General features: G+C 39.6%; 1 protein-coding gene across 4 annotated transcripts in view; it reads left to right on the top strand.

The window, feature by feature from the left end:
* Window positions 1-12,848, top strand: part of LOC133520834 (centaurin-gamma-1A) — a 491,067-nt gene that overhangs the window by 458,961 nt on the left and 19,258 nt on the right. For 3 of the 4 annotated variants that reach the window (XM_061855514.1, XM_061855515.1, XM_061855516.1), the window contains 5 exons: window positions 292-433; window positions 745-879; window positions 2,492-2,616; window positions 11,392-11,644; window positions 11,968-12,236. In XM_061855514.1, the coding sequence (XP_061711498.1) occupies window positions 292-433; window positions 745-879; window positions 2,492-2,616; window positions 11,392-11,644; window positions 11,968-12,236 (924 nt within the window). Of the gene's footprint in view, window positions 1-291; window positions 434-744; window positions 880-1,760; window positions 2,399-2,491; window positions 2,617-11,391; window positions 11,645-11,967; window positions 12,237-12,848 lie in introns of those variants that run through there. The other variant, XM_061855517.1, reaches the window with a different exon arrangement.

Genomic DNA, 12,848 nt, shown 5'->3' with positions numbered 1-12,848 from the left:
CACGTCAAATTACCCCACGTAATTATACCAGCGACTTAGGGTGAGTTTTTTTCTCCAGGATTTCGCAATAGTGGGGTTACATGTTAGGGGTTTTTTACGTAATGCGGTAGGTATCCTACTATGGATTGCGGTTTTAAAGAAAGCGACGACAGTGCAATTACGAAGTTTGATATACAATCAGTAGTTTGCAATTTACGAATCGTTTTTCCGTATATAATTATTTACTAACCGGGTTATATATAGGTTTATAGTTTTTCTTCTTATATTTATGGTTCAATTTCATTGTTACAGTTTACTGCCTGGGTCGACGCCGTGATCTTCGTATTTAGTCTCGAGAACGAGGTCAGCTACAACACAGTCTCCAACTACTTCAACAAAATGTCTCACTATCGAAACTCCGCCGAGATACCGATCATTTTGGTTGGGACACAAGGTAAGCGGTATTGATGTACTATTTTATTATTATGTTTTTATATCAAACGATAACAATAAAATTATCTCTTGACAAATAATGTTCGATGAGTAATCTTAATTACTTTGAAGTTATACTCAAGACATTATTTCCTTTGTAAATGTATACGATACACGGAATGAGCACAATGTTCCACCTAACCAGTGATTATCGACATACTATCGTGCAATTTACAGAACTGAGGATGAAAAACTAAATAAAACAAAGAAGCTGCTCATGCGTTTCCGATAGGTTTCCTGTCCATTTACAAAATTGATTGGTTGCTCTTTCAGATGCCATAAGTGAAAGTAGTCCACGCGTCGTGGATGACAACCGCGCTCGCAAGCTGTCAAATGAACTGAGAAGATGCTCATACTACGAGACCTGCGCTACGTACGGATTGAATGTCGAGCGCGTGTTCCAAGATGGTAAGAACAGAACAAGTTTTTTATACCGTGACGTCACGACTGTCCGTTTTTTTTCGATCGCTTGGATAACAATGGGGATCGGAATGCTGTTACCGTTTATTTACTTGTATCGTTGGATGTAAATCAGTTAACAAAATCGTTTGCATTTGCATTTTAGTGTCGCGTATGTCATCGGATTTTTATTAGGATGTCCCCATTTGATATCGCAACAACAACAGTGGCACGCAACTCTGTAGTATGACAATATCACCATTAAATGAAACAGCCATGAATTCTGAACGACCTTTGCCTATATTGTGGCTTATTAGCTATACGGCGGAACTTGAACATTGGATGGTAAAATTATATCAAACCAAGTTGTTTCGCGGTAGGTAATGTCCCATGGCGTTATTTTTAGATGCATCTATTGTATTCAAAAACAGCCACAGGTTAGCCACAGTCGCACTGTATGCATGCATGTATTGTATTTGAGGAAGCATTAACATAAGTAGGTAGTTACAAACTATATTTTGTTTTATTTTTCTTTACAAATTGTTTACCGATAGTAAAACAATCAATTTGCTGATAAAGAGACCAAAAATATAGGCTGTAAATAAAATAGTGGGAATCCGTTTAAGGCATATTCAATACCGTGTCCTGATTAGGAAAAAGTAGAAAAAAAATGTATTTAATGCAAAAAGAAAAACATTTTTCTATGGGGCAAGGCGTCCAAGTCAGTCAACCCTCCATACTATACAAAGGCCAAAAAAATTTCGCGTCAAATTTTATTTATTTCAATTTTTTCCTAATCAGAACGCAGTACTGTACTGTATTTGCCCCTAAACGGATCCCCATTATTTTTGTTACATCTTGTAGGCGTACCTAAAGACCGTCGAAACTAACTTTGCACCTGAATTGAATAGAACAAAGTAGGGGAGTGTAGATTATAAACGTCATATTTTCATATAAAAGTTTACATTAATGATGACATTGCCACATTTTGTCTTTGCATTGCCATGCAGAGTTAGCTTGGTCAAACTCTATATACTCTCAGTGAATGAAAAAGGAGTCTTACCACTCGTACCTACCTAAAATAAAAATCGACGAGTTGTGTACAAAAAAAGGAGCCCGTCCATGGAATTACATAATACTGGATGATATTGGACATTTTTTGCGAGGAACCGTGTAAAGTAAAGCATCGCGTGATGGGAATGCGAGACAGTGGATCTAGTTTGCGGGGGGATTCTACGGCGCGCAGTGGTAACACCGGCCTCCCGCCGCGCGGTCGTCGTTCGTTCTCGTTCGTTCGTTCCGCGTTGTTTACATTTTTGACAGTTTACGTCGCTTTGTCTTCAAATTCGCGTCAGCCGCTTTCCGTTTTTAATTTGTTATTTAAATCAAATTCTGAATGGAACGATGGATAAAACGCTCATTTTCAAATCGAACATGTCGCCGATAGCGAGTCTGCGGCGACGGAGCTCGTGCTACAACATTCAAAGAGCTGAGGAGCGTGATCGTAGAAAATCGGCAAAATTCGAATGTGTGTTGATTTCGTGTAAATTAATCTCTTTTTAACGGAATTGGTTCAGTGTTTTCGTGCAGTGTATTTAAGTGATGTTTTTTTGTGTTTTAGCGTGTCAGAAGATCGTTGGTTCGAGGCTGTCGGCATCCCAGCAATGCCTGACGGGATCGCGACCTGTGACGCCTCAGCCCTTGGCAAACTCTCCCAGTCACAACCATTCCACATTCCTCTATAAGGTAAGTCTACTGTAAAGCTATAATTATGAAAGTTAGTAATCATATATGTTCGTTCTTAGAGAAATTTACTAATGAGTCGAACCGCGAAAGTTAATTTGTGGATGCTTTGGTTACATTCCTATGCATAATAAATCCAAACACTTAATGTCATTCAGTATCGGGTCGTGATACAAATCGACTAATTCTTGATATAATACTGATACTTGTGTGGTTATGTAAGTATGTAAACAAACATGTTTACTTTGCAGTCTAAACTAGCATTTAATGAAGCATTGTTAACTGCAAGCACTCCATAAAATGAAATCACTAAAAGGAGTTTATTATGCTTTAAGATGTTTAGGTCTAATTGCCATAACTGTTCATAAAATGTATCAAAAATTTGGTGGTAATTATAGTCTATTCCATTAAGATCTTAAAATAATGTAACAAATAATGTTATGCCATTTCAATCTTTGAAAAATTTAAACAAAAAGCACAAGTGACTTATGGATACCTACATATCTATAACTCCTTAGAGCAGGTGTTCCTAACCTGGGGTATTTATTGTAGGGGTAAGACTAGTACTTGGGTCAAATTTATATGAAAAAAATTATAATATATACCCTACACTTTGTTGCATCAATATTTTTTTCCATTAGCTTCGATGGACTCTAAGGAGTTATGGGTATCATAGGTCACTCGTACTTTTTGTGTACATTTTTCAAAAATTCAAATGATGCATTCACTGACAATAATTTTGTAAAATAGCTGTGAAATTACTTTATGGAACTTTTTGTGCCATTTCTATAATAAACATTGTAGTAAACTGCATATTTTTCACAAAGCGGAACAGGAAATTCGGAAGGATGGAAACTGTGGCAAGGGTATCTACACTCACCCTCGTCTTTTTCTGACCATTCTAAACACTACCTGCATTTATCCCATAACACAATGAATCCATAAACAGTTGCCAATAGATATATTGGAGGGACAAAGTTACTCTATCTGAACATGCACTATGCATGGCTTTGTTCAGATGTATGCGAAGACTTTGCCAGCCCTGATATATCTGATGGCAAAATGGCAACTGTACCCAATAAGAAAGCAATTTGCATGTAACCCATGAACTGCAAGTGTCCATAGGCTAAAATGTGCAATATGTGCCGTACAGTGTACACTGATCAAAAAAGCTTACGCTAAAGTTTCATGGTCTATGTTATAAAGCATCTATATTATTTGTGTAAAGTTGTAAACCTCCTTTATTCGAGAACTACTATTGTTAACTATTATTTAACCCTTTAATGGACCAGATTAAATAAATTACATTATTCAAGCCTCAACACTATAGGGTTGATTAGACGCTGACGCTCCTCTGACGCTTGTGTGGGCTCTAACTGTGCCCTATAAAGTATTAAAGTGCGCTTATCAGATGACTGGTCTGACCTAGTGGGTAGTGACCCTGCCTATGAAGCTGATGGTCCCGGGTTCAAATCCTGGTATGGGCATTTATTTGTGTGATGAGTACTGATATTGGTCTTGTGTGTTTTCTATGTATTTAAGAATTTATAAATATTTATATATTATTGCTGTCTAAGTACCCACACCACAAGCCCTATTGAGCTTACTGTGGGACTTTAGTCAATTTGTGCAATAATGTCCTATAATATTTATTTATTTATCAGACCTCGGTGGATCCTATACCCACATTCTAGGCATTTGTCTAAAACTTTACCTACAAGAAAGAAGCTAAAAATGAGGCAACATATTTGTAGGTTCCATAAAAGGAATTTGTAAAAAAGTTATATAGTTATATCTTCTAGTATTTAACTATTTACCAATATGGTCAGAATCAATTTTGTCTTGATTAATTGTAATCTCATTTGAAAGTGTTATCTATTCTATCAGCCTCATTATCGAGTCGCGCGCGCAAGCTCATCAAAGGTGGGTGCGTACATACGATCGCGGTAAAAATGACGGGCGTAATTAAGTGCAATTCGTGTAACATTGTCATCGATGAACTGTTGGCTTATGTGCAAAATAAAGTGTCGTTAGTGGACGAGATAACGCTTGTGCGGATATGTAAGTCTGCGTTCTCCAGTGATGAAATCAAAAACTCGAAGTCGTTACTGTTTGACTCGATTCCGACGGTGGCCCGCAAGATTAATCGAAAAAGTAAAGGCAAGGAAGAAAGGGACCTGCTAGACATTTTTAATGTGTTTAAGTCAACAGAGCCGGACGTAATTCCGGTGTTTGTGGCGAGACAGCTCGAGCGTCTACCACCGATACTATTTAATAGTCTGGATTGTACCAGGCTCTTGAAAGATATGCTCAAGTTTCAAAATGATTTAGCTGAGATTAAAGAGACTTATGCGACTTTGGACCAGCTGAAGGGGTTGAAACTCGAACTCCTAGCGAATAAATATGATACGTGTCCTTTGACACCTATCTGCAACGTTAATACGAAGCGAGGGGCTGCCTGGGCTCTGGATACTATGGATAGCGGACCTGTGGGCATTCTGCAGTGCAACTCGACGCTGGATAGCTATCATGACCGGGAACAAGCAACAAATAACGATCATCCGAATAAAAAGATTTGGGAGGTAGGCGCGCAAAAAACGACTCACGGGTCAGCGGTTGAACAACGGTCATCGGGTGATAAGAGCGGCAACGACGACGCGGCAACGCTGAGCGGCGGCGTTGCCAGACCGAAACCAGCTGTGCCCGAACGTCAGCTTATTGAAGATACCGTAAACAATAGTGGCGGATTGGTAAAACGCGTAACACATGAGCCATCATCTATTAAATTGCTAGATCCTCTCTCAAATAATGAGGGGAAATGGGAGAAGGTCGAGAGCCGTAAAAAACAACGAAAATATCGTTATCATGGCAAGTACGGTATCGCACGGGACCTGCAATGTAATTTCAAAGCGGCAGAGAGGAAAGTTCCCGTCCTCATTACAAACGTACACAGGGAAACTACGGAAAACGACATTATTCAATACATTTATGGTCAAACAAAAGATACAGTGTCGTTGAAAGAAATAAACATACAAAAACGGCGTGACTATAAGGCATATAAGATGTACGTATCTAAAAACAAATTACACATGTATTTGAATGAGAATTTGTGGCCTGAAGACATTATATTCAGACGTTTTGTAAATTATACGAACGGAGGGAACTCTGTGATCGGCCTTGAAACTAAGATAAATGCAGAATAATACAAGTAAGGTTTGTACTTTTGCCAGCTTTAACTGCAAGTCAATAAAGCGCTCCATAGATGGTGTTAGGGAGTTATGTCGTACCTGTGACGTAATAGCCTTACAAGAAATATGGTTACTTAAGGAGGAATTATGCTACCTAAGCACTGTAGATAGTGAGTTTGGGTTTACGGGAACCTCGGCCGTCGACACGTCTGTGGAAATACTACGCGGTAGACCGTATGGCGGAGTCGCGCTATTGTGGAAGCATAGTGTTTTTTCTGAGGTGTCAGTGATAAAATGTGATAACAATCGAGTGTGTGCAATCAAGGTCGCCGTTAGAGATCGTTATATAATTGTAATGAGTGTTTACATGCCTACAAATTCGCCTGTGAATCTGTCTGAATTCACGGACTGCCTGGGTACGGTAAGTGCAATTATAGATGAATATGGCATAGAATCCGTTTATATTCTAGGAGATTTTAATGCTAACCCTGGGGAATTATTTTTCATGGAGCTAATGGAGTTTTGTAGGGAACAGAACTGGACATGCATCGATACAGATAAGTTAGGGTTGAACTCTCGTACCTATACCTTTATTAGCGAAGTGTACGGAACCCCTAGTTGGCTCGATCACGGTATCCTTACCCGGGCGGCTGTGCATTCAGTGCGAGATGTTCGAATCAAATATGATTCATTCTGGTCTGATCACTTCCCTCTTATCATAGAATGTGATTTAGAGTTATTAACACCTAAGTTGCTTAGCACAATAATCGCGAATAAAAAACTAGTTTGGGGGAAAAGAACGGAGCAACAAATTATACTGTATGGGAGGGAGGCACATTCTAGACTGCGGCGTATTGACTTCGACCAGAATTTCACTAACTGTGCAGATAATTATTGCAATAACGTGGCTCATAGGCGTATTCTTGACAACTTGTACAGCAATATTGTAAAAGCATTAAGTGGGGCAGCAATATGTGGTAGGGGTAGTCGAATGAAGGGCGCAAAGGGTAAACGCGTAATGGGGTGGAGTAAACACGTCGGCGAGGCTCATCGGGTGGCCAGGGCGAGGTTTCTCGAATGGGTGTCGTGCGGAAAACCCCGGAGTGGTATAATGTTCGAAGATATGTGTGTCAGTCGAAAAGTGTTTAAATCTCGGTTAAAGTGGTGTCAGAATCATGAAGAACAGTTAAAAATGGATACTCTCGCTGAAAAACACTCCAAAGGCAACTTCCGGGGTTTTTGGCGTGATACAAAAAAGATGAACGCTCGCCCGGGTCTTCCTGTGAGCGTTGACGGGGTGAGTGACCCCAAAAGCATTGCGGATGCCTTTAAGGATAATTTTCATGTGCAATCTCCTCTGGGTCCGGAGAGGACGGCGCCCGATACTCTGACCGGCTTGGTGGGAGGGAGAAGATTTACAGCTAAGGCAGTCGCACAGGCAATAAAATCTATCTCGAAAGGTAAATCTCCGGGCCATGACGGGCTGAGTGTCGAGCATCTCCTGCATGCCGGTCCACATATTGCAAGAGTTTTAGCTATGTTTTATAACCTTTGTCTGAGTCATTCGTATATACCTACTGTTATGTTAAAAACGATAGTCGTACCTATAGTTAAAAATAAAACAGGAGACTTAACGGATAAAAATAACTATAGGCCAATCTCGTTAGCAACTATTATCGCTAAAGTGTTTGATTGTATGCTTAATTCACAGTTAGAGCAGTATTTGAAACTGCATGATAATCAGTTTGGATTTCGGCCTCGACTGTCCACAGATAGTGCCATACTCTGTCTTAAGCATACGATCAGATATTATACAGATCGTCAGACGCCGGTTTATGCCTGCTTTCTGGACCTGTCCAAGGCCTTTGACCTCGTGTCCTACAAAGTACTATGGGAGAAGATGGAGAACATAAACATGCCCAATGAATTAATTAATATCTTTAAGTATTGGTATGGACACCAGGTCAATAGGGTCAGGTGGGCAGGAGCAACATCTGAGGAGTATGGGTTGGAGTGCGGGGTAAGGCAGGGGGGATTGACTTCCCCCGCGCTGTTCAATCTGTACATGAACGCGCTAATCGGCGAGCTCAGCAGTCAGCATGTCGGTTGTCATGTGGATGGCGTGTGTGTGAATAACCTTAGCTACGCGGACGACATGGTGCTGTTGAGCGCGTCGGTGTGTGGTCTCAGAAGGTTGTTAAAAATTTGTGAGGAGTATGCCATGAGCCACGGTTTGAAATATAACGTGATTAAAAGCCAATATATGGTCTTTGAGGCCGGCAGTAATCGACCATTGCATGTACCGGAGGTAACTCTATATGGAACACCACTAGAAAGAGTAAAGAGTTTTAAGTATTTGGGGCATATCATTACTGCCGACCTGAAAGATAACGTTGATATTGAACGGGAGCGAAGGGCATTGTGTGTAAGGGCGAACATGTTGGCTCGCAGGTTTGCTCGGTGCTCCAGCGACGTGAAGTTGACGTTGTTCAAATCCTACTGCACGTCGCTGTACACATGCAGCCTGTGGGCCAACTATACGCTGAAAGCATACAATGCACTTCGCGTCCAGTACAACAACGCATTTCGAGCAGTGATGGGGCTGCCTCGCTACTGCAGCGCTTCGGGTATGTTTGCGGCGGCACACACGGCGTGTTTCCATACCACGATGCGACTGCGCGCTGCGTCCATGGTCCAGCGGGTGCGAGCCAGCCCCAACACAGTCCTAGCGATGATCGGGGACAGACTGGACTGTCCTTACATCATGCACTGCTGTGACAGGCATGTAATTAAGACTGGGATAGGATAGAGTAGAGAGTGAAGTAGAAATTTATTGCATTTGTATTATTATTATTATTTTGTATTGTTCTATTTATACCCATGTTAGTTTCAATTTTAATTTTTATATATTGTATTGTGAATAATGATAATTTCAATTAAGAGCAATTTTAAATGATTATGTTTATATATTTTTGTACAATATTTTATGATAGACATTAATACGATTTAGAATTAAGACATGTTAAAATTGATTATGAGATTGTAGCTTGAAATAAATGAATTTTATTTATTTTTTTTTATTTATTTATTATGAGGTTGACACATAATTGGTAACAAATTAATTTCCGTTCAGATAATTTATTCAAATGATAATATTGTGATGAATTTTAATTCGACATAGTTATTCATATTATATAATTTCTTGATTGCTTTCACGTTGGCGCCATTTTAGGTTGATATTTGTACCGAAGTAATGGATATTCTTGCAGGTTTGCGTTTTAAAGAAACGGTTATTATTTCAGTAGTAAATAGGATGTCTTTTTGTTACTACAGCGTTAAAGTTATCGATTTATTTATATGGCCCAACTGAGATAGGCTACATTTTTAAACAACTTCCAAATAGGTTCTATACGAGAATCTATACCTAGTTTTGATAATGTTTTTAAACTATTTACTTGTATGTTTTTTCTTCCTCTTATTACTTTTTAATAACAAGATTCCTGCCAGAATGGTTGCATCCTTGCATCCCTAAAATTTTACCCCATTCTTGTTTTGCTGAAAATTATTAAAATGTAGTCCATAATTAAAAAATGTTTTTACAAAACAAATTAAGATATATACAGGTACAATCAAGTATTATGTATTTATGACTTGAATGAAATTAAATAACTTTTAATAAACTAACCATACAAAACAGTATGCCATCATTGAATGATCACTTTCTGAGATCAAAATACACAAGTTCAAGTTACTGTAAAAGAAAAGAGAACTACAGACATTAGTTTTGCAAATAACACGCCTGTCATCTAGAATACGATTTCTACTCGATAGCCTGAATAGTATAATCTTATCTGTCACAATCTGTGACATAAAGATAAGATATTGATATGAGTGCATGAGAATTAGGATTATTATGAAACTGTTATCAACAACATGAGAAAATGTTATTTTTTCTGATAAAGTGTGATTAGAACATGTGATTCCCAGGTGTATTGTTTTGATTTCTAATTCTTATGTATACACACAGACAGATTTTATTATTCTATTGTTTGATGTCAGTGAATAATAATGGTTCTTATTAAACTCTATACTATTTTCATTAAAAGTTCACCAGAAACCCCTGCTACTATACTGTTTATGGCAAAAAAGTTTTTGGTACAAGCTTTTAGCGTTGACTGTACTTTTCTTACCACGGGCAACTAATACTCATTGAGGTTTGAGAGTTGAGAGACATCTAATAACTCAAACACAATTAGGTTGCTTTGTTTCATCATAGAGTTCTTCCATCTATCTGATGATTATGGTACTATCAAGCTGATCTGATGATGGACACAGGAGGTGGCCATGGGAACTCTGTGATAAACAACGCAAACTAATTGTGTTTGGGGTTGTTAGATTTGTCTCGATGAGTATTAGTTACCTGTGCACTGTGGAAAGAAAAGTCAGTGATAGAAGCTTATATCGAAAATGAAATTTTTGCCAAAAACTTATTGATAGATAGTTCAATTCAAACTTTCAAACTTTATTGACAGACTTTTTTCTGAGTTCCCCAAATAAGTTAATTCCATAGGCATAAGCACAAGTATTTAAAATAGATTGAATACACGAAATAGGTAGGTACTTAGCGCTGTCAATCAGCTGAAAGAAACAAGGTACCAAAGTGTCCTTTTTTGAGGCCGACGATCACTTCCTTAACAGACCATGATTAATATTGGCACTCAACATTGTCTGAACCAGGTCAGGATTGGATGTTATTGTTACCTCAAGTTATTCATACGCATGCGGCGCATTAGCATGTGCATTGTGCATACCCGTAACACGCTTGGCCATTGTATTTGGGCAGATATGGCTTCGTCATTTTGCGATATTGAAGGCTTGTGCACACCGGATGTGGCGGAGAAGTATTGCCTTTACATTCGGTGTGGCCTGGCTTTAAAGTGATGACGGATATTTGTAAAATCAATGCGGAGAAGGCATACAAAATGTATTGCAGGGAAGATCGTCATAGGGAAATCTCGTATTTGTTTGTAAACGTTTACATACGTCGCTCAGACAATCAGAAAGGAAGAGCTTGCTGCTGCTGCTCTACAGAGGTTAACGCAAGAGTTCAAAGCGACGAAAGAGTACTTATTGTCAAGGCTCGGAAAAACGGCCGTCATTTTGAAAACATAACCCTGTTCCGTACAACAGAGATTTCCTTATATCAATGTCAACGTTAAATATGCCCCAATGACATCCGTAGACTGTGAACGAACAATTTTGACTCATAAATGGGTCATAATTATGCTTGTCTTCAAAATGACGAGCGTTTTTCCGAGCCTTGCTTATTGTAGACGGTCTTCCCTTATAGACGGTCTTCCCCACATTGACCTTACACTTACATGTGGTCAAGTGTGTACATGTAAGAATTAAAGTGACTCACTGTTATATTTTACAAGCTATTCTTTCAGGTCTGATTGAATGTGGACGTAAAATTCATATGAAATTCTATGTACGTTATGTGGTTTTCATGAATTCTCCCTATTCGCTAACGGCTAAGGTTTGGCAGCGTATTAATTGCGTCAAATAAAACCAACCACTAATTCTCCAGGACTCACTCCCACGAGGCCACCACACCCTCTCTGCCTCATCGCACCACCTCCACCGAGGCGCCTCATCGTTCGACGCCTCCTCAAACAGCAGCGGCATCTCATCCACTCATGTGGTGGAGATCCACAGTACGAATGGGTCGGATACGTCTTCGCGGTGGGGGAATTCTCTTGGAAGCCATGGGTCAAGTTCTGGCCTTGTGTCTATAGCGACAGAAAATAATAATGTGAAGTTTACACAGCCGCATTGCTTAGGTAAGTTTCACCCTGATATCTCTCCTTTCGCTCTCACTTTCTTTCCCGTTACAATCACCTTAACTACCGTCCGTCCACTAAATCTTCCCGATCTCTCCCTTCCTCTTCAATCGCTCTCACTCCTTCCCTCAATCTCCCCCTCCATCACTTTTACGTTACTTCCCTGACTACCACTCTTTCCATTCTCGCACCATCCATTCCTCGGCTACGCACATGTCAAATCCCTAAAGTTATACAAGTGTCCATACGGATAATACGCTACCATAACCATTTCGAATGAGTTTCTTGTAAAATGTAACATTTAATGGCAATTTTGTTCACAGACAACCTCCAAGTAAAAGACAAAGACCTACCAACACCATCGTCCACACCTACCACATCCAGAAAATCACGAAGAAGATCGAACCTATTCACTCCATCAAAGAAAGGAGACGACAGACTAAAGAACGGAGAGCTAGGGTCGGGTCGGGCGATACCCTTAAAACAGGGGTACTTGTATAAGAAGAGTAGTAAGGCCCTCAACAAGGAGTGGAAGAAGAAATATGTGACCCTGTGCGATGATGGGAGGTTGACGTATCATCCTAGTTTACATGTAAGTACATCTTTAAAAAAAACCGGCCAAGTGCGAGTCGGACTCGCGCACCGAGGGTTCCGTACATACCTGTAGGTATGTATGATGTAACTAAAAATTTACGGTTTTCGCAATTTTTCCTTTATCTGTGATATAACACGTGGCTTCGTACCAAATTGCGAGATTCTGAGTTCACGGGAAGTACCCTATAGGTTTTGATTCCCTTGCGAGTGTCGAAAATTTGCGGAAATTTGCAGCATAAACGGCTGTATCTTTTGTTTGCGTCGGCTTAGAAGTTTGTTTTTTTCACAGCTCCAAGGGACAGTAGACCCTGAGTATTTGATATAAATTCCAGCTTGATACCTCCACGCGTTCCCGAGAAAAAGGGTCTTGACAGACAGACAGACGGACGGACGGGCGGACAACAAAGTGTTCCTATAAGGTCCGTTTTTTCCTTTCGAGGTATGGAACCCTAAAAAGAACTAAATTCACAAAACTGTCTTAAATTGTCATCATTACTTAATGGTGCTCATCAGTCGTTCCACTGTATGCATAATTCCACTTATTTATGGATAAAATTTTCGTTGTTACAATTGACGAAGTAATATCAGTTAAACATGAAAAACCGGACAA

This window comes from Cydia pomonella, chromosome 8 (genome assembly GCF_033807575.1).
Source record: "Cydia pomonella isolate Wapato2018A chromosome 8, ilCydPomo1, whole genome shotgun sequence".
Lineage (NCBI taxonomy): Eukaryota > Metazoa > Arthropoda > Insecta > Lepidoptera > Tortricidae > Cydia > Cydia pomonella.
Note: the sequence above shows the minus strand (reverse complement) of the source record. Positions and strands in the feature narration are given on the sequence as shown.